Below are 22432 nucleotides of genomic sequence, written 5' to 3'. Positions count from 1 at the left end.
TTGGAAATATGAAGTTATTTACTTAGAAGAAGTCTTATAAGAAAGCTTTTGAATGTCCTTATTCATGTAGGATTGAGAATGGTTTCAAAAAAGTTGTGGTTGAAAAAAAAAAAAAAACCAAGATACAGAGAATGGACTGGTAGGTTGCCAGAGGCAGGGGGAAGAGTGGTGGCGAAATGGGGAAGGAGTTAAAAGGTATAAACTTCTGGTTATAAAATAAGTAAGTCCTGGCGATGTAAGGTACAGCAGGCAGCTCCAGTTAATAATACTGTATTGCATATTTGAAAGTTGCTATAAGAGAGGAGATCTTAAAAGTTCTCATCACAAGAAAGAAAATCTTGTAGCTATGTACGGTGACGGATGTTAACTCCTTATTGTGGTGAACATTTCACAATGTATACAAAAATGGAACCATTATCTTGTACACCTGAAACTAGTACACTGTTGTACGTCAATTATACCTCAATAAGAAAATTATACAAAAAAAATTTGTGGCTGGTCAGAGAGAGCAACATAGGAGAAACGTTCCTTACACAGCCTGCTGGAATAGCAGTTTAAAATCTGGTCTTTGGCAGCATATGTATCTGGCTTTCAATTATAGCTCTGCCACACCTTAGCTGTTGATTGTGGGTAAGGCATCTCACCCCTCTAACCCTCAGTCTTAGAATCTGCACAATGGGGATAAAAACAATACTGTGAGGCTTAAATGAGACGATACGTGCAGAGCACAGCTCAGTGCCTGAAACATACACAGTAATTATTAATCATCATTATTATCCTAACTAGAGACTTACTGGAAGCTTACCAAACTACAGCATGTCTCAGAGATACATTTGCCAGATCCCAGAGACGTCCTAAAATATATCAGAAAGCTCACTGAAGAAACCTGAACACAGAGGACTGGGATACATTTGCAAATATTTTGTAAACAAAATGACCATTTGAGGATCACAGAACTAAGATTAGTGATTTAAAACAAGTAAATAGGAAGTAGCATTTTTCTAAAGAAGTATGTGACATAAAAAGCTGGTCCTTCTTTCATCAACTTATGTATAGAGTTTGGCCGCCTGTACCTTAACAACTAAACAAGGATGCACAATACTTGACCAAAATGGGAGGAAAGCTGAAGTCATTTGCAGTTATTAATTGGCTTACTTCTCCCATCTCAAGGGGACATGTTTTCTTGTGGTGTCATTTTTCTACCACTATTGAGATTAAACAGTTTCCAGTGAGTCAGACTGTTCGGTACCTTGCTCATTTTAAATGGGATGGATTGCTTTCTCAAGTTCATTCTCTAATATAAATGTAATAATATCTTCTTAGTTTGATATACACTGAATATTATGAAAGAGAATGATCTATAACTTAATCTAAAGATTCTTCACTTCTTCACAAAGCACCATCTCTTAGAGAATCAGGAATGGTCTATCCTATTGCTCTCAGAACATGCGACTTATCTCTTGTAGATCAAGAGTCCGATTTTGCAATTAAAAACCCACCCTGAATCAAAAATTATTTGTTGGCATCATGGGTGACATGAAAGTACTTAAAACAGTAATGCATTCTTTATAGTTTTTAATCTAAACTTGGAAACTGCTGAAAGACACGAATTGGGAAAGTCAGAAAAATAGTCCATACCTCAGGCTGACCCAGGGCAACAAATAAAGCTCGAATTTCCTTGAGTATTAGAACAGACAGTTTGCGTGTGGCCACCTGGAAACTGCAGAGTAAAACCAGAGCAAACCCTTCCACGGCATGGAGCACGCTGCAGTGGGGACCCCGCTCCGACTGGATTCGGTGGCCAGAGCCATTTGCAATTAGCTGTCGTGCAATGAGAACAACATTTTATGTTGAGAAAAAGAACAATGGAAGAAAAAACTACTCTTCTATGTACGTCTTCCGGCACATGTGACCTTGTAATACTAAAATAAATTACAATGGCTTAGAATCAGACGTGTCTATGAATTAATTATTATTCATGAAATACCATAGATCCCTTTTTGTTTTCAGATCAGTTGTTACTTTGGAATACCATCAACCCTCTACTGCTTCTGATATGAAATACTTTTTCAAAGGCTATTAATATAAATAAAAACAAAACTGCTTCCATCCATACCATCTGAGATGACTATATATTTAATCAAAGTGGCCTAATTTGGTTTTATTTAAATTCTCTATAGACCTTTACTTACTATTTAATTGAATTTTCTAACATTTACTTTCTAATCAGACTTGTTTACTTGTTTTCATGTTAGATTTTAATCTGGGTTTTGCACTTCCACGAGATGTGTTCTGCAAATTCCCAAACCAAGTGAATCTAAAACAGAAGCATGCCAGACAACAAGGCAGATTCCACCTTCATTTCAGTCTTCCTTTTATAAGCATATGTAATTCTTGTTTTTCTCCCTGTCATCTTTTGCCAAGTATAGAACACAAGCAAGGAAGAATGACCTGACCCTCATCTCTGGTACCCTAGCTGGTCCCTGAATGCTATTATACTTTCCGAGCCTCCGCATTCCGCAAACCCTCTTCGCCAGCAAGACCCTTTCTCCATCTGCTCATTGCCAATGCCAAGTCACCACTGCCCTGGTTCTCCTCTGACAACACTCTTCCTCCCTGATCTTCAAAATGTTATCATTAATTTTCGCCATTCTGGACTGAGGCACGAAAGACTAAAGAAACCACAAGACTGTACTTTCTTCTCTGGCTATGGGAGAAAGCAGTTAATATGTTGCTGACTAGGAGAAAAAAATCTGGAGGGCAGCTAACTTTTATATATCCATATCCATAACCAGCTTTATATCCATATCAGTTCTGTATTCATAGGCATCTCTATATCCATGTATCCATATCTAGATCTATTTCCAGTTCTACATTTGTATCTAAATTCATATCCAAATCTAGATCCAGATCTAACTTTAGACCTACATCCATCTCTAGACCCACATCCATCTCTAGATCCACATGCATCTCTATATTCATATCTAGCTGTAGATCCATATCCAAATCTAGACCCACATCCATCCCTAGATCATATCCATCTCTAGGTCCATATCCATCTTTCTACCCCTGCCCTATGGTAATTTTCTCTTACAGATTTAAAATCATAATTCCCTGAAAAAAAAAAAACCAACCAATTTCAACTCCCTAAATGGCCTTGCTTATATTAATAAGTCTAACCTGATGTGGCTTACCATGACTTGAGTTTCTTGGTCACAATTTAAGCAGATGGGAAAACTAAGGGTCACCACTAGGGAGAAAGTTCCTAGACAGCAGGAAGTAAGAACAAAGGTTCTCTGGGGTGCAACTTATTTACATATGTACTATGTCAAAGAATATAAATTAGGGGGAAAAGGGTGAAAATCACCTCTGAATTTCTGATTTTGTTGGCCTGTTCATAGACTTTTCCTTGAGTTTGTATGACCAGTTTCCACTGGGTGAGCAGCTGGAGCAGTAACTTGAGGGATGAATCGAGGAGTGTGTGATGCATGTCATTTACTTCCCGGAGCAGGAAGTTGGTAAAGCCAAAAAGGACATCTTCCCTCCAGTCTGAGAAGTCAACAAGTAAGCCCTGAAGAGAATTTTGTGCAATATGTCGCAGTTCATCATCCATGTGAATGGAGAGCCTGCGAAATGAATGAAGACGATACAATCATTCACTTTTTTAGCTTTTCTTCTACGTCTATCAAGGAGCACACGTAGGCCTCTGCTTTTATTTGTGTCTGAACAATGGGTCACCCTCCCCTACTCTATTATTATATTCTTCACTCAGCTCCCCTAATGTTAACATCTTACAGAACCATGGTACTTTGCCAAAACTAAGTTAGCACTGGTACAGTGCTATGAACTAAAATACAGACCTTACTCCGATTTCCCCAGTCTGTGGTGCTGTATTATGGCCGCCCTAGCACACTACCCACGAAAGTAGGCTAGAATCTACCTTTAGAGTCAAAAGTCAACATAAAAGCCATGTCATGGTCTCTTTAGATGCAACTTTCAAGCAAGGGCCAATACTTGCAGATTTCCATTGAGGTTAATTCCACTCTTCACTTAACTTTGCCATCATTCACAACTGGCCATCTGGAATCTGTCTGAACTTTAAACTGACAGCACAGGATCGTTTTAAGGACTCTTGACAGCCCCAAGGTGGTGTATGTAGCTCTGGCTATATTTGGTCCCACTCCTCTTGAAACAATGGTATTCACATGCTTGACCAGTGAAAACACTCAAAAATATTCCTGGAGTATGAAAAGACAGGACAAGGGAGGGGAGGGAGCTTTGGGAATAGAAGGCCCAATTGATAATAAAAGTGGAATGTTTGTAGAAGAAAAAGGCCCAGAGTGAAAATAACATATCAGGGCAAGTCTAAGTGGCAGCGGGTGAGGGCGAAGGGGAAGAAGCTGCGAGGACAAGACCCCTGCCTGTGTCGTTCCTGGAAGAGTCTGAGTAGGGAGCTCGCATCAGGTACAGCTGCCATTTCTCCCACCCAGGTCTCTCCCATTTGTACTTTTGTTAGATTTTAACTAGATAATCACGGATCATCTTGTGAAGCACATGGGATTTAATATTATAAAACAAAGAAAAAATTTTAGCTAACGAAAAAGGAGACAAAGACTCAGAGTTAAATAAGAAAGACGCCCAGCCACGCTGAGGATGCAGGTTGTGCAGGGATGCTGCGAGATGCTGGCGGCATATCTGCTGTCTCACAACGTCTCCTGGTCCAGTGGCCAAGGAGTTGGGGTGAGGAGAGGGGTTCCCCAAACCCCTGCAGGGCCATCCCATTGAGAAACCAGGAAAGAAAGGACAAGTTCTTGCCTGTAAAATAAACAACTGTGACCATAATAAACAACAGTCCTGTGAGAGTTTGGTAGCAGTAATTAAAGAGAACAGACTTCTAGAGAAGGCAGCTCATGAAGTGTGACAAGCTTGGGGGACTTTAAAGCAATACTTCTAAGAAGCTGATCTGGTTTCCAGGAGCCTAAAATGGGGTCACAGGTATGTGGTTACACACAAAACCATCGAGGAAGCTTAAAAGGACTCCACAGTGACACAGCAAAAAAACAGACCAGAAGAAACCACCGCTGCCAGCATCAGTTGCACCTGTCGCATCTGCCCCTCCCCGGCAGCTGGCCTGATGACACGGGCAGAGACACTCTGCACAGGCCACACGTGCCGGTGCGAACGGTCCCGGGGCCCTGGCTGAGGCGGTCTAGGCTGGGTGAGGGGGGTAAGCACAGGACCTTACTACTCAGTAAGGATGTGGGAAAGATGGGGAAAATCCAGAACTTGAGCAAGACCCCTTCCTTGGTTGGTTGGATCAGACAAATGACTCTGAACGGAAAACACTTTCATAAAGGTGAGCTCAGATTCTGATGGAATCAGCTCAGTAGCTCTGAACAACAATTTTGCTGCTAGAGGTGCACGAATGAAAAGGGAGTCATTTCAAATTCACACACCATGTGGAAGAAAAGAGCCATTAGGAGAAACAGACTCCTCTCAGTTCTGACAGGATACACGAAAGGTTCTTAGGCAGAGGTGAGGGGCCTGCTGCCCCTAATGTCACCAATGACAGAAGGGGTTTAAAGATTAAAGTGAATAGTTTTTAGGTCCCCGAAGGAGGGACTTGCCGACGAGTGGACTGTTAACCTTTGGAAAATTCACCAGAAGTGGTGGGAATTCCTTCTCTGCAGGTATTAAGGAATGAACCCACCTATTTACAGTGCTTTGAACTGCATCTCAATGAAAATAAAGAAATAAGATTAAGTGGTTTATTGAGGCAATATATGCAATGACTCCATAGTTCTCACCCGGCTACTCAAAACAGCTAGCCACCCTCCCTCTACAGACGGAGGCTTAAGAACGAATGATAAATGGTAAATGTTAAGTATTTTTCAGACATCACAGAAGATCGTGGAACTGTGTATCCATTACCTCAGAAAGCTCCACCAACTGTCAAGAAACACTGCATAAAATGTGTTCATCTGTCTTTTCGCATAAAACCAATGACATTTGTCACTTCCATTTGACTTCAGGGAAATGACTTTGGGCAACTGACTTCACTCTTCTGAAGTTTAATCTCTTTGTCTGAAAATTGGAGTGAATATGTACCCAGCTCTCCTACCATGATGTATATGAAAATGCATTGTACATCGTGGCATCATATGTTACTCAAATTTAAAGATGCCTAAAAATAATAAGTCACATTTGCTGAGAGCTTAGTGTGTTCCAGGCTCTATGCTACGTGATGTACACGCATTATTTAATTCGTGAAAGGAGAGTAAATATGGCACAGCAAGCCCTCTGTGTACACATAGTGCTGCAGGAAGTCACGGAGGCCAGGAGTCCACAGACTGCTGGGGAAGGTGCTCCCTGTGGTCACGGGGGGGCTGGAAATACCTGTGAGGAGAGTGAGAGAGACGGCTGCCAAGGAGAGACGCGAGCTCCCTCGTATGTGGAGAATCCTTGGGAGACCCAGACAGCCGGGTAGGGCAGGCTCTGCTGTGGGTAGGAAGGAAATGCTCCCCAGGGATCTGTTTATCAGGACGTCAGGAGGGCCTGTGTGGCTTCCGTGGGGCAGACATGGGAAGATTCCTCACTCTGGGCCCTCGTGAGTGGGCTGAGCAACATACGTAAAATCAGGAAGTCAGGAGCTCGGAGAGAGGGGTTTGCCCATTCCATTCCATGAACTACTGCTACGCTGAACATCCTAACCGAAGTCGGAGGCGAGGGGTCTGGGATTCAGCAGTAGCAGAGCTGCTGGGGAGGGAGCCCGGGGTAGTTCTGTGGGGCAAAACCTTGAGACTCCTTATTCAGGGAACTGAGCTTCGAGGGATGGGGAGCTGGCGTGAATGTTGGTCCCATTTTGCCAATTATGAAAAAAAAAAAAACAACAAAAGTTTTTCTCCAGTAAAAATGTAATAGGGATGTGGCCACGAAGTGTCTGAGGTAAAAAGTCCCACACTTCTCTGACCAGATCGTGTTCTGCGTCAGGAGTCAACTTGAATCAAAGGCGACTGGACTATAGGGGAATGAGGTGTCCTAAGACTGGAAGCCCGCATTGACTGCTATTCGATTTCTTCACTTCTGTCCCCTGACCTTGAGATCTGAAGGCGCTCATTTTCTCACAGGTTAATAGGTGCAGTGTGAGGGCCAGCTCGCCAAGTTATCTTTCCCCTGAGGAGAACGGCCTCTGGCTTCTTTTGAAGCTTATGAAAAAGGTCTCTCCACAGGCTGCCCATATAAGTCCAGCCATCTTCTTGACTTTGCCCTAAGACTTGAACCCTCAAGAATGTTTATTTGTTCTTTCCCCTCATAAAAACAGGACCCATCGCTTTGGGCTTTGTGAGAACGCACATCGTAATAAGCGCGATGCACTATAAATAGCACCGCCATTCCAGCCACGTCTGACAGACTCCCCCGGACTCGCCTGGCCCCGGGCCGGCGGACCCAGGCGGCACTGGGTCAGGCCATCGCGTGATTCCAGGGGTAAGCGTCTCCCGCACAGACAGACAGCAAAGCTAGAGACTTCACCAGGACGCTGCACAACATTTAAAAAACGCAGCATTTCAAAGGGCTTAGTTACATAATCAACACCAATTAGCCCTGCACTGAAGTAAGTGAACTTCCCCTCTACTTCACGCTAACTGATAAGGATCTTTTCCCTGCTGACACATTTTTCTCGCCGATTAACTGAAGGGCCGTGTCTTCTGTCGTTTAAACCCTCTCCACAGTCTTAGGAGACAGGCAGTCCTGATCCCATTTTACCAAGGAAAAAGGACAGGCTGAGGGGGCGGAATCATTTGTCTAGATCACACGGCTAGTAGAATGGCACAGCAGGGAAGCAAAATCGAGATTTCCAAATGAGTGAGTCCTATTCCCATTCTGGAGGCACCTCCTCCAGATCCCTCCACTGGGGGGGGGGGGCTCCCATTCTCTGCTGATTCACAGGCCATGGAGAGGGGTCTTCTGTTTCCTAACTCCTCACTGTGGCGCCCAGCCTCTGCTCCCAGCACCTACCTCTGTGTCCCACCACCCTCTGCCCGCTCGTCTATGGCACACAGACAGGCTGCTCCCGCCCATTCCTGGGTGATCGGGGCACATGTCTCGCAGCGGTTCTCTATTCTCTGGCTCTGCATCATCCTGGGAGACTCCACGTGAGTGTGGATGACCCTTCCCAGGATCTGAGTCTCTTTATTCCTCTGCTTCCCTAACCCTTCATCCAAGTCACCACGTTCATTCCTCTCCGGGAATCCACCCTTTGTTCCTCCCTCACCCAGAACTGGAAGCCCCTCTGGGATCCGGCCTTGTTTCCCCTCTTTCCCCACTGCTCCCGCTTGTGACGAAGGTGCCCCAGGCTCACGTTCTGGGGGCCGGGCCTCCACACAAGCCTCGGCTGGCACTTGTTTTGACTTCATGTTCTTCTTCAAGTATCTCCTAAACACGGAATGGAAGAAAGAAGAACCCGAGATTGCCGATTATAGCAAAGAAGAGGTGACAAAAGCCAGTGAGAAGGGCAGAAGGCTTTGGCCAGAGAGCCTCAAGGCTGACACAGTGGTTAGCAAAGTAATGGATCTTCATTCAGTAAACCTCACCAGCCAGCATCACCCTGGGCTAGTGGTGACTGGAAGGAGGAAAAGAGTAAAGGAGGGGTGGGCAGTAGGCTATTGACTGATGAGAGCTATTAACTGATAGCAGGAAGTGACCTACACAGGATCCTGGACTGGCTGTGCAGAGCAGAGAGCACCATGACCGCCATCGCCAGGGGACACTGTGCTCCATGGGGACACTTAGAGCTGTGGGGAGGCGACTGGGTGATCTGTAGTCTTGTGGAATGGGGGCTGGGGCTGTTTTTTGGACACTGATGGGAACTGTGCTCTCGGAAGGCTAGAGAACATGGGTGAACAAGGTTATGCATAATGCATCTTTCATCCAGGCAGCATTAATATTTGTTATCCTTCTCCGGGCTTTCCTCTATTCCATCATTATCAGATTCACCAGACTAAAATGACATTTTTTATTATGTTACTCTCCTGCTTTAAAATTCCATCAGTCCAAACGCCTCAGCTAATAGTAAAGACTAGTTGAAAATCTACCTCTCCAGTTTTATTTCCACTTCTTTTCATCATTGGGTTTCTAAACTCCTTTTTCTTTTTTTTCAAAATCAAGGAAGGCTTTTGTTCTTCCTCATTCCACTCCCCCCATGCACCCCGTTCCTAATGATTTTGCCTTCTCTATGCAATTAGGTAACAAGTCACCTATGATTTTTAAAATTAAAGACACGCATAACCATCAACCAGAACCTCGGATCAACGTGAGAAAAATCAAGCTTACTTAACGATCATAAGATGATATCATGCAAAGCAAATTAACTTTAGGCTCTAGTTGGACTGTGCATTCGTATGGTAGATGGGGAGGGTGAAAAATGTATGATTTGGGGAAGCCTTCTGAAGTTCTAAAATTAGCTTAGCATCCCTGTTACCCACCTCTTGGGCCCTGTGGGTGTGTGGGTCTCAGACTGGGAATCAGAGCCTGAATGAACTCTTTTCCAGCCAGATTCATCTCCTCATTTCCGGGCCCACCCCTGTGCTTTTCCTCCTGTTGCTCCGTGTACCATTTCTGAATTCAGTCTTTCCTTCTAAGGGTGGTTCAAGTTCCTCCTTCTCCCCGGAGCCATCTGCTGCCACACCCAGTCCACAGGAATCCTTCTACCCTCTGATTTCACACGTCACTTTTTTGTGCCTTTAACTTGCATGTTTCAGGCCTTGGATAGTTACTTTGGATGCCTATGTATCTGCTTCTACACTGAGTTTTATCTTTTTCTGTTTTTGTCTCTTTTTGTGGGGGAGGGTAATTAGGTTTATTTATTTTTTAATGGAGGTGTTGCGGATTGAACCCAGGACCATCACTGAGCTGTACTCTCCCAAACTACATTGAATTTTAAGCCCACTGAGTATGGGCGAAAGAATCTCAAACAAAAGAAAAACATTTCTATATTCTTCCTGGGTACTCCAGAGAATACCTAGAATTAGTAAATGTTTGTCCATTTTTAATAATCATTCTATTTTTTTTTAGGATCATGACAAAGGATTAAAATCAATTTTGATTAAATAATGCCCACCATAGTTCTCACCTACCTAGCCAGCAAGTCAATCAGTTCAAGTTTTGACATCCCATCAGGAAGCAGTCGAGGAATAGCAGCCACACAGGTCCTGAAGAGATCTATTTTTGGCTTTCTCTCACCCCTAGAATTTGAAGACAAAGTTTAAACATAGGTCAGAGGTTATGAAAAATTTTTTGAAAAATTGATCAAATATGTGAACAGAGACTAGAATCCATGCTTTCTGAATCACTGCCTGGTGTTTATTTGCTCTGTATTATTCTTAAATATTTATGCCCTTTAGAGCTTGGTCAGTCCTAAGAGGACTTAGAGGGATGTATCTGAAAAGAGAAACGCCAATAGCAGTAGCATTCTATCATATGTCTTGCCATTCAGCTGAGTTCCATGGGGTTTGGTCCCTGTGGGCTGCATTTAAGACACTGAATTCACTGAAATGCCTAAATGCATCACATGTAAGAAATACACTGCAGTCATTCCTACATTCAGCATTTAGACGGCAATGGTGCCCCTAACAAGCATGACACCTGGAAGCTTCTCTCCCTGATTAGTTACACTTCTCCTTGTAGAATTCCCACCCTTGCTTTTTTTCCAAAAAAGATGAGTGCTTCCAAAAATAAGTCTTTCATAATGTCAAGTAAAATCCTGAAATGTATGTAAATTGTCCACCCATTTCTGATTTTTAAAATTACACTGATGGTCCTGACCTCTATGGAGATTTCTTCTTTTTACTTTCTTGAGAATACACATGTATAAAGGTAATAAATGCCTGCTATATTCTGTTGTAAAATTTGAAGGAAAGATATAAATTTTGTGATAAATTATTTCAACTTTCAGATATTTAAATAGATAACTGACTCTTAACCACGTATTTTATCAATAACCTTTATGGAAAAAACTAAATTCCATATCAAATCTTTCAAATAACCTAAGTGACAAAATCTAACAGCATCTTTAAATTCTGATGGTTTAGTCCTCTAAGAATAAACATAAAATTGGTACCGAATTAACACAGTCGTAGGACACAAACACAGCAATGATGACATGAAGGAGCATAGAAGCAAATTCCTTTTTGGAACAGTAACTGCAGTCAGAATAGAAATGTAACAAGCAGAATCCATGCTGTCTATAATCTAAGGATGATAATCAGACAGCAATTTTGCTCCGTGATGTTACTTTTTAGCATGCATTTGTAAGTTTGTTAGGAATGAATACAAACCTGTTTATGTGAAAAGTAAAACACATATATGTTAATTTCTAAAATACTCTGCTTTTGTGGAAGGTTGTGAGATTATTTTCTCTCCTTTTCCATAGTCCTTCTGCATGGGATGTATAAGGATTCTGGAGAGGAAGCCACTGCACAGTGGTGAGGGCTGGACTGAGTCAGAGCCTAGTGAACTGATTAAAAGTCACTTAAATAGTTCTAACTTGCTCACCAGATGTTGTAAACAGTTGGGATTATTTTCATACCTGTCAGAAAACAGATGACCCTGCCTGGCCTGCAGTGGAAGGCAAATTCTGCCAGACTTCCCAGCTGATAAAGCAAACCTAGATTAGAAACTCTAATTGGTGCATGGTTTCCTTTTACTGCGTCCTTGATCTTTGGGCTTTTATAGGAAGCGTGTGAATTCCTCAAATAACGTAATTTTAATCAACAGACATCATACAGTAATTAGTTACTGATATTATATATTATTATTATTAGCCAGCATAACGCACAAAAGGGATGAGGAATAGAAACAGAGCAACACAGAATGCTTCATGTTCAAGTTCACGTCTTAAGCAAGGTCTGGAAAAATGGTGGACCAACCTCCAATATCAACTCTAGTAACTTTCCATTAGAGTGGTGTGCAACTTAATTCTCTTTTCCTAAAAGCTGACATGATTCTCTAATGTTTCTTCTTGTTTTTAGAAATGTAGCCATGAGTTATTTTCTTTTCAAGGATCTGCCTTGAAGTCTAGCATGAAAACTATTTCTAGCCCTGTTTGGGGGTCTTAAGACGGTTGACAGGAAAAGGTAAAGAATCACCTCACAAAAAGTTTAAGGTATTGTTAAAATCCAAATGAAATGTTTACATTTACAGCTAAACCTGTACCCTTTAATGGTTTTGAGTATACTGCTTTGGTTCTGACCCTATCTCATGACCTCTGGGTTATAAATACAGTTTTCCTTTAAAGGTCTTTCATTTCTTTACTGTTTTTAGAGGAAACAACTACATGGCAGAAGTTTTAAAAGCATCTTATATCTTCCATATTATAAACTGAAGATTGCTTTCATGTATTCAAAGAGCATGTAATAAGGAGCCTAAAGGTTTATGGACAATCCAGCAATTTGTGAGATACGCTGTACATAATATATTTAATGTTATTAACTTTGGTCAATTTCAATTCTGCTATCATCTTGGTTTAAAAGTCTAAAGCAACATGATCTCACTATCATTTAAATCAAACGACTGGCAAGCTGCAGGACAAGTACATCATATAATCCCATTCTTATTTTAAAAAAGTATGTATGTATGTATATATTTGTGTTGACATAGGGAAAGGTCTGGAAGAAATCACACTGAACCAAGGAATGGTTGTAGATTTCATGTGGAGCTCTGAGGAGGAGGCTTTCATTTTAACTTGCCATACTGCTAAATACGTATTTAAAACAATTCTCTATTTTTAACATTATTTTATCATGTTTTGCTTTGTCATACTTTGTTTTCAACATGCTACCATTGTAATAAAACTACACACCCACCATGTGAACTTCCCTATATAGGTAACAACCTTCCAGCTAATTGTGGTATTTGGAACTGGGTGACAAAGAAAATTTTCCTAATTATATTTTTGGAAATTTATACCATAGGTGCCAAATATAATTTAACTCAGTTCAACAAGAAAGTCCAAACTTTCTTAAAATGTAAAGTCATAATCTAATCCGAGTTCCTGCCATAATTAATCAAAAGTAGCAAATACAAGTTGTCTAAGTTTCAAATGCAGAGCTTTAATTACAAATCTAGACCTGGGATTTTGGCTAAGAGCATTTGATTTCTACACTCTAAGCTACAAGTGCATCCTTAACATCCAGTATTTCTATGGCACAGTTGCACAGAGACTATTAAGCAGGTTTAACTCTCACAATTCAGGAACTGTCACTAGAAACAAGTGAACTTGAGATTCATGAAAATGGAATGGCTGTAAACTGGTGATGTCACTAAAGCACATGGGCTTGGGAGCAAAACATCATTTCTGAAAAATGTGGACCAGTAAAGAAGTTCTTGGGCCCATTTTCTAACTTCCCAGACTAATGATACTTGAAATATAACCAAAACAGATCAATCTCAGGTTAGACTTTATTTTTTACCATTCATTAAGTCTTATCAAAGTATGTTTTTACTATCCTTAATACTTCTAAGAACTCTGTCAAAATTTATAAATACTGATAGGCATATGTAGAATAGATAAGCAAGATTATACTGTATAGCACAGGGAAATATATACAAGATCTTGCAGTAGCTCACAGTGAAAAAGAATGCGACAATGAATATATGCATGATCATGTATAACTGAAAAGTTGTACTCTACACTGGAATGGACACAACATTGTAAACTGACTGTAACTCAAAAAAAAAAAAAAAAGAAAAACTTCTAAGATCTCTGATTCTAATAAGATGAGAACGAAACACAGAATAAAGGGAAAGAATCTCCACTGGTGTCTTTTGGTTCATTAATCCTCCATTGAAAACTTAGTCCTCATGATACTCACGTGATCATGTCTTCAGGTTCTTTGTTTAACATCTGGACGTTAGTTAGCATCATACACCTTCCTACTTCTTTATCAAGGTGCCTTAAAATGTTGTCCACAGCTTTCCGTACTTGAGAGTAATATAACGACATGCCTGAAAAACATGCATTACAGTTACATCTTTGACTAAATTTATCAGGTTGAAATCCTGGTTTATTCCTCCTCTATGATATTATTTTACTGAAGACTTTCTGTGGGTCAGTGACTTCTCTGAGCAGAGACAATTCAATCTCTCACCTGCAGGACTCTTAGCATAGAGCCCCGCTCATAGTGTTCCCCAGATAATCATTTTAATTCAATATCTAGGAATTCTAATACTTCAAAGGGAAATATTTTCCAGAAAAATTAAAATAAACAAGGAGACAGGAAGTTCCACGCTAGAATTTTTATGTTTCTAGTTAGTATAAGAAATTTCACCATCATGAGTGATTGTGTGAATAAAAGATAATCCTCATTTGGGGTTAGGATTTTAATAGCTTTACATTATTTTCTAAAATATATGTGTGGATTTTTTTTTAGTAAAAGCAATAAAATGACTTCACATAATAAAATTTTAAATGAAAAAGAGTGTATTTTAGCTATATTATTTTTATCGCTCTCATTAATATAGTGGAAAACAAATGTTTGCAGAATATGTATTTCATATATGAACATGCATTTTATATATGTATATAATACAAATGAAGAGCAAATTTCTTTGCATTTAAAATTTGTACTTTAATGAAATATTAATGGTTATATCTCACTTACTAAACCTTTTTGAACTCATTTAAGCATTGGATAACTGAGGACAAATATTTTAAAGGAAAAAGTTGCCTCATATGTTTCCTCCAGGTCTTTGGAATCCAGGAACTATCTAAGTTTGCAGGAGGTTTCTAAATTCAAGAGCTCAGTAAAGAAGAAACAAATGCAAAACAAGCAAACAAACAAAAAAACACCTGTTTGGATTAAGATAGTTAAACTAAAAAGAAAATAATCTTATGTAAGTTAAACCTACAATGTACCTTGGGATATATGGGATTTGGCATGTTTGTAACACAGGTTAAACTAATTTTACTGAAAAAAAAAGAAGAAAAGGAACTATAAAAATGAATGAAGGAATAAATGAATGCATACACACACACACACACACACACAGTTGCTTTATAAACAGGATTATCTACCAAAGGGCATTGATACCTTAGAAATTTACTATAAATTGCAGCTAACCTATATCAGAAGTTAAAAAAGACCACAGATAAAAATCTAACATTTAAATGGCAAAAATGCTTACCAGGAAGTTCCAAAACGTAAAAGGGCAGTAAAACCAAGCACAGCATGAATCAAAACAATTAACGCTGGAATGTCTCATCAGTTACTTTTTTTTTAAGGAGATTTTTTTTTAAAGTGAATCTCACTAAAGGGAAGTACCTGTTGGTCATTTTAAAGGCTGAATAAGGCCCAGTGCAAACGTATCTTTGACACTCACCTATCATTTTGGCTTCCTCTTCAGTTAATGTTTTACTCAGATATGTTTTCTTCACTCTCAGTGTGTTTCCTGAAGGGAGAACCGCTCCTGTAACGGGCATGGGAGGTTCACCATCTTTCTGCTGCAAGCTATCAGCTATCACCAAGAACGCCCGTAAACCAATGTTCATTCTCTGTAGGAGACAATATGTTCATGGTAAAGAGAAAGACCCAATCATTTCAGTGAAACTAAATCATCAGTCTTTCAGAGAAGTTAAGCATGGCTTGCCACCTAGATTGGCGTGAGAAAGTCATTTAAAAGGCACAAGAATTTGGGCCAAACTTATGAAAATAAAATTAAGTTTCTGACAACATTTGTTGCTATATTACAAGAAAACAACTGGGAAGATTTTCATCAAACTTAGAGGGTATGTTTGAGATGTCATGCTCAAATTATCTGGGGGATCCTGGGTGCACCTCAAAGGGACAGGCTGTCATCCTATAGGGCAGCTGCAACCAAGGCCAACTGAGGTCAACGAAAGTCTCTTCTGTCTCCTGGAAGGAGACCCGCGTTAATTCACAGAGACTGGATGAAAACAAACAGGAGTTCCAAATGTGAATCACAAAAACAAAAGTCTGCTCTGACCTGCAGGCTGTTGACTTTTGATTCACAAAGGCTGGCAAGTTTGAAAATAAATTAAAAAAATTAAATGCCACAGAACTTGTTACTGATTAAAAAACACACGCGCTTATACAAAGAAATGTCAATCCGGGCCAGATTGTTATCTTCCGCAGGCTCACGTAAGGCAAAATATTGGCTCTGAAAGATGACTTGGTACGACAGCTGCTCCCAGCAGCGATAATCTTAAAAGGTCAGAAGGTACTAAAACATCTGTACTTCCTTAAAAAAAGCTGAGGTTCAGAGAAGTCCATGGCCTATAGCTAGTGAAGGAGGCAGAGCCTGTGGCAAGCCTTAAGTCCAGCTCTGCTGACTTCGGGTTCAGTGTTCTTTCCACAATCTCACAGGGAAAAGGCTGCAAAGAGGCAGCTTGCCAGGTGTACTTCTCTTAGCCAACAGTCTTTTTAGAAGTTTAAAATTGAATGTGCTGCTCATTTGCATAGCAACCCCTTCCCTCATTCCATACTCATTACACACTCATTTCCATCATCTGCCTGGCCCTTGAGTTGTGATGCTGCCACAGAGTCATATATGCATACATCACTTACTTAATTTCACTAGATTTTGGGATTTAATCATTGCATGTACTGATTCTTCTCTGTTTCATCACTTGCCAGTACTTTTCAACTTGCTAATCTGCACTGAAATAGTTATAAGTAAAAGTACTGACTTTTCTAAAATAAACAACCTGGCTTGCACTGACAGATTATCTTTGGAAGCAAGGTTTGCTCCCTCGTACAAGGACGGCATATGGCTGCACACCAACTTTTCATCATTCTAAGTCTATTCATCCAAAGTCTTACTTCTGAAATTGAACCATCTTGACTGTTTAGCCAAATAACACAGAAAGAAACAAACAGAAGATATTTTGGAAGTGATGACCTTCACCCCATTCCCCAAGGCTGCAAAGCAAAGGTAGGGTTCTGTCAATACATGCTCTGTAAGAAGTACACAAGAGGATCATTCTTACCTCTGGATTGAGACTGAAAGCTTTTGCTGGTTTTCCCACACAGAGAAAATCAAAAATGATTTCTTTCATTGCAAAATCTAGACGCTCCTATAGTGAAAAAGAAAAACCACAACGAAGGTGTTACAATACTAATTTAACATGAAATGTCTATTTTGGTCATATACACCAAACAGGTGACTGCTGAAAGAGAGGTACCATTTAGTTTTATGCATCAGAGACTCCCTGAAGGAAAATCATTGTCTATTCGAACCTTTGGTGGAGCTGCTTCTGTTTTCATGAGGCATGTATAAATACTTTCATTATATATGTACTTAGGCCTAAAGCACAGAATGGCTAATGACTAAAAGCCAAGAAACAAAAAACCAAAACACTATCTGGGCTTATACACAGTACAAACTCTTCCTGCTTGTACTGCAAATGCTGATAACTTCTTGAAACTCAGTTTAAAATGTATTTTTTAAAATATTACTGCAAAATGGCCATTTTCTTCTACTCTCTAAATGCAGATCCTTTGGATCATGTTATAATAGACAATCTTGCAAGTGAAATGAATAATCAACCAACAAGACAATATCCAAGTTACTTAAATGAGAAAGTTTAAGCCAATTTCTAGTAATTTGAGGCAGTGACTAGTAAGATATGACATGTTCATTTTATATAAGATGTTTCAGAATAATCAAAGCACATTCTCAGTCACATGAAAACTACATGTAGGAAAGTTACATTAATTCATCTGCCTGCAAAGTAAGTAATGTCCTTTCCATAAGTACAAATAGTAAAGAGGCATTTCATTGTACTAAACACACACACAGAGGTCACATATTAAATAGTCTGTGAAGTAGCAACTGAACTTTACAACTTGATATCAATGTCAATAGCACTTCAACAGTATTTTCATGCCTACGATTTCCCCTCATCCACATGACATTCTGAGGGACAGCAGGCATTTTCATCCACATTTTACAGATAAAGACACTGAGAAAAAAGATGTTCTGTGACTTCTTTAAGGTATAGAACTGCCTCATGTCAGAGGCTGGAACAGAATAATCGTCTTTTTATACTTCTCTGTAAATCGCAAGGAAGTCCAAGTTGGGATAAAACCGTTTACACACAAAGTGTTTTAAAAAGTAAAAATCTTGGGTCTAAATCGTAAACTAACACTGAAAACCATGTTTAACATTATTGGTCCTAGTTCTTAAGTAAACTAGTATGTGTAAAGTGCTTAGGACAGATCTTGGCAAAGAGTAAGTGCTTGGTAAATGTTAATAATGCTTTTACATTCCTCTTTTTCACAGGGTGAAAGCTAGAGCATTATTTACTCCTCCAAGTTCACTAAATTGTCTTTTTCTGATTTCCTCCAAACATCAGACTCTGTTTCCTCCTGACTTGCAGAATCTAGAGCAGAGAAGCAGGAAAAAACAGAGACTAAGAGTCAGGACCCTTTTACTAATAGGCTCTGTGACCTTATATGAGTCACTTAAACCCTGTCTCTGGGGTCCTTCATTTGTCAAATGCTGAAAACACTTGGCAACCATGTCATAATTTGTTTTGAAGCAAAAAAAAAAAAAAAAAAAAAAAAAGCCATGTGTGAAAACACTTGCAAACCATTCTGATAAGTCTCTACACGTAAGATATTATTTTAGACCCTTCTTCTGTTAGTACCTCATAAGAAGGAGGTGGCTACTTAATTGCAATTAGAAGACTCTCACTGCCAGAAGCTTCTCCATTACCTGGGCAATGAACTGGATGATTTTCACAAAGATGTTCAGAGGCATATCCCTTGGCACCACACCACGGGACCCTTTGGGGAAAAGTGTTGTGATGATGGTTATAAGACGGCTGAAAGATAAGGGGAAAAAAAGAGAAAAACAAGCAAGATTGGCTGAGCTCCAGTACTTTAAGGGAAAATGGCAGATGCTTATCTAAGTATCTTATCTAAGTATCAGAGAGAATTCAGAAAAAGAAAACAAACCACTTCATTCCTTTTCCATTAGCATAATTACTCTATGAAAAGGTTTTCTGGAAAACTAAAGGCACTTGGAAAATTATAGCCATTTCCTTTGCTAAAGTGGTAAGTGTAGCCCTGACATGGATCTTGGCAGTTCTGGTAGAGGCTGGAGTTTCTGTAATGGCTGCCAAGCCAACGTCAAGGAAAGCCTGAAAATGTCCTTAGGGCTTAGATCTTTTAGAAGCTGTCCACTTTGAGCAGCTTCTAGTTTGGTTAGTGTAGGCAGCAATGAAACCAGATACCCTCTTCCCTGGCTAAGTGACGTGGTTACCATTAACCCAAGCCAGCTCCTTACCTCTGAGTAGCCGTGTTGCTTTCACATTTAATGCGAATCATGTAAACCCAAAGTAATCTGTACAGAGATTCCAGTGCAACTCGAGCCATCTTGGGGTCTTTATTCTACAACAGAAACCAAGATGTAGGATTTCAGATTAAATGGAGATTCTTCTTTTCTGAATGCCTGGAAATAGAGGGCCCCAGGAGGGTGGCAGGGTCCCTACTGGGTGCACTGCACCATCTGGGACTTACAAGGTCATTGCTTCCAGGTGCAATCTCTGAATAAGTAATCTCTGAGGAAGCATCCAAATTGCCAGAAGGGCAGGACAGAGGAGTTCTGGGGGAAGTCATGACGTTCTCTCCTTTCCAAGGTGAGACTGCCTTCTTCCTCCAGCCCTAGGGAACCAAATCCCCTAGAACCTAAAGGAGACTCCATCTGTTCTTTCTATTGCTGATTATGCCCTTGTAACACTGTTATCACTTTGATTCCCCAAACTCCTTACCACCCACCCTCACCTCCCATCTAATTACCCTCCAACATCTACTGAGACTAATTACACTAAGCACCGGGATGCAGAGATAAAAGGTAATCCTCTTCCCCTAAGATGTTCGCAATCTTTGAGGGATTGGGGGATGGATAATAAACAGTCAAAGACACAATGAAAAACTGGTAGGGACTGGAGCTCGAGGGTGGAAAGAAAGGTAACCCATGGCAAATCAAGGACGGGAGTCAGGAAAGGTTTCCAGGGGCAGACAAAACTCAGATGAACTTAAATCTATTCATTTATTCATTTGTTCATTCAACAAACATTCGAGCAGCTATACTGGGCCACGCCTTATGCTTGACTCTAGAAACTGAAATGATGGGGAGGGAAGGGCATTTTCTGCAGAGGCGACAGCATATGGGAGCTACGAGAGCTGGGGAAGAGGGGCCATGTTTTGGACCCTAGAATAGTTTGTACGCCAGTGCACACGCCCAGGCAAAGGAGCAGTGGCCCCTATGCCTTGAGAGGAAGGCAGGAGTCACATGAAGGACCCTACACGCCATGCTAAACCAAGAAACCAGGGTTCTCATGATGGTGACAGGAAGCCGCGAAGAGCAAGGAGACCATGGAAGAAGTCTGCAGTGGGGGAACCGGAGCAGGGGCAGGGAGACCAGCTGGGGCACAGCTGCCAGCTTCCCGGCTCCAACAAATAGGCCAGAAGGGATGGAAAGGATTTTGTCCTCTGAGGGACTTCACCTTCATACCTTCCTTTCTGACTCTCACTCCATCCTTTCATGGTTTTATAGATTTTTATCTACAAAATGGGTCTTGAATTCGGCATCTTCTCCGTTCCCATTTCCTGCTACAGCCCAGGCTTCCCGCCCTGTCCCTGGGATTGCCGCAGTCACCTCCTGCACAGTCACGCTCAACTGATTCCCTCCCCACGCCCTATCTGACACTGATCATAATCCTTTCTATTTAAAAGTCATGGGTTGGGTGGTCTCCCTGATGCTTACGTGATCAAGTTAACGTTTCTTGGCATGGCGTATCTGATCAGGCAATATCTGGCTCTAACCTACCTTTTCTGCCTCCCATCCTGTTTTTCTCCCACAAGCTCCCCAAGCTCTAGCGAGACCATCTTTGCTCCATTTCTGAGTCCGGAGTGGGTCCCTGCCCTCCCTTGTATCCTTCTTTTCTACCACATGAACCCTACTCTTTCACAGTCTACTTGAATGTCTCCTCCTTCGGGCAGGCTTCTCCAGTCCTCCTCAATATCCCGAATCCCATCCCATTAAAACACTTATCCCCTCCTGAGTGTTCCCTGACCCTCATACAAACATCTAGCCTAGCCTTTCAACTCTTCACTCATGGTCTTGTTTTGACATAAGCACCCACATAAATAGTGGGTTCTCTGAAAAGAAGAGGCAGTTACCCCAACATCTATTAGGATTCCTGCCACTCTGCTAGGAGATCAATAAGTGTTTGCTAAACAGCCTTGAAAAGTCCCTCTTAACCTTCTTATAGGTCTTTTGCTTTTATATTACTTCTCTTCCCTGTTCATTTATTAATCTTGTCATAACTGTTTTAGCTGCTGTACTCTGTAGAGAATTTGGATACTGCCTACGGCCATGCCATCCTGAACACGCCCAATCTCGTCTGATCTCGGATAATTTGGGTACTGATTTTTGAAGAACTCATAATTGTTTAGAGATAATCTAAGATAAATTTACCATTAAACTACTTACTGAATAAAGATGAGTCCCATAAATAAATTCTAAGGAAAAGACTACAGGGACTAGTCTTTTAGATTAGGAAAGAGAGATTTCTTATGTCTATGTATTTTTAAAATAACTTTGTAGTGTGAATATTATAAAATTCTCAATTTCTGTATGCATTTGGTCTGATTTTGGATTTTTTTCTTCTATTCGTCTGTCTCTTCACGTGCTGACACCACCTTATTTTAATTTTTGAGGCTATAGGATGCATTTTACTATCTTTAATGGTCAACCTTCTACCATCCTCTGCTCTTTTTCTTTTCTTTCTATTTTTAGGATTTTCTCAGATATTTGTGAAAATTTATTCTTCCAAATAAACTTTATAACTACTTTTCTAGCTCTAGGGAAAAAAATGCCCCAACTTTTTAGAAGCGTACATTTATATACACAAAGCACTTTTTTTGGTCTGTTAGTAAAACAGGTGATACACCTTATAGTATGTCGAATGTCTTGGTTACATACAAATACTTTAACTACTAAATGAGTAAAGTTGCATTTAAATTATTCCATCATTTAAAAATGTCAGGAATTCTAATTATCCTTCCTCCAGTCACTCCAGATCAGCAAATGTCTATGATGTGCTTCCACAGTGGTTAAAAGCAGACTCTAGACACACCCGGCATGGGTTTACACCCATCCTTGCCCTGCAGTTATTAGCAGCAGGGAACCTCTGCCATCTCCCTGGGTCTGATCGTCCCTGTCTGTGGAATACGGATGATATTCCTCCCTCCCTCCTAGGAGTGTTAGGAGAACTAAATGAGTTAGTGCACAGAAGGAATTTAGCACCGTTCCTGCCCATCATAATTAGTATTAGGTACGAGGCAAAGATCCAGCAGCAAACAAAGGAGATGTAGTCCCTGACTTCAGGGAGCCTCCATTCTAGTGG

At 40.6% G+C, this 22432-nt stretch overlaps 1 protein-coding gene across 4 annotated transcripts in view; it reads right to left on the bottom strand.

Annotated features, from left to right (window-relative positions):
* FRY (FRY microtubule binding protein) overlaps positions 1-22432 on the bottom strand; it is a 364076-nt gene that overhangs the window by 97483 nt on the left and 244161 nt on the right. For all 4 annotated transcript variants that reach the window (XM_072976088.1, XM_072976089.1, XM_072976086.1 and 1 more), the window contains 8 exons: positions 19306-19409; positions 18733-18841; positions 17003-17089; positions 15376-15547; positions 13869-14001; positions 10134-10241; positions 3368-3626; positions 1639-1821 (listed from right to left, as the gene is read on the bottom strand). In XM_072976088.1, the coding sequence (XP_072832189.1) occupies positions 1639-1821; positions 3368-3626; positions 10134-10241; positions 13869-14001; positions 15376-15547; positions 17003-17089; positions 18733-18841; positions 19306-19409 (1155 nt within the window). The remainder of the gene's footprint in view (positions 1-1638; positions 1822-3367; positions 3627-10133; positions 10242-13868; positions 14002-15375; positions 15548-17002; positions 17090-18732; positions 18842-19305; positions 19410-22432) is intronic.

The sequence above is a fragment of the Vicugna pacos genome, chromosome 14, assembly GCF_048564905.1.
Source record: "Vicugna pacos chromosome 14, VicPac4, whole genome shotgun sequence".
NCBI classification, from domain to species: Eukaryota; Metazoa; Chordata; class Mammalia; order Artiodactyla; family Camelidae; genus Vicugna; species Vicugna pacos.
Note: the sequence above shows the minus strand (reverse complement) of the source record. Positions and strands in the feature narration are given on the sequence as shown.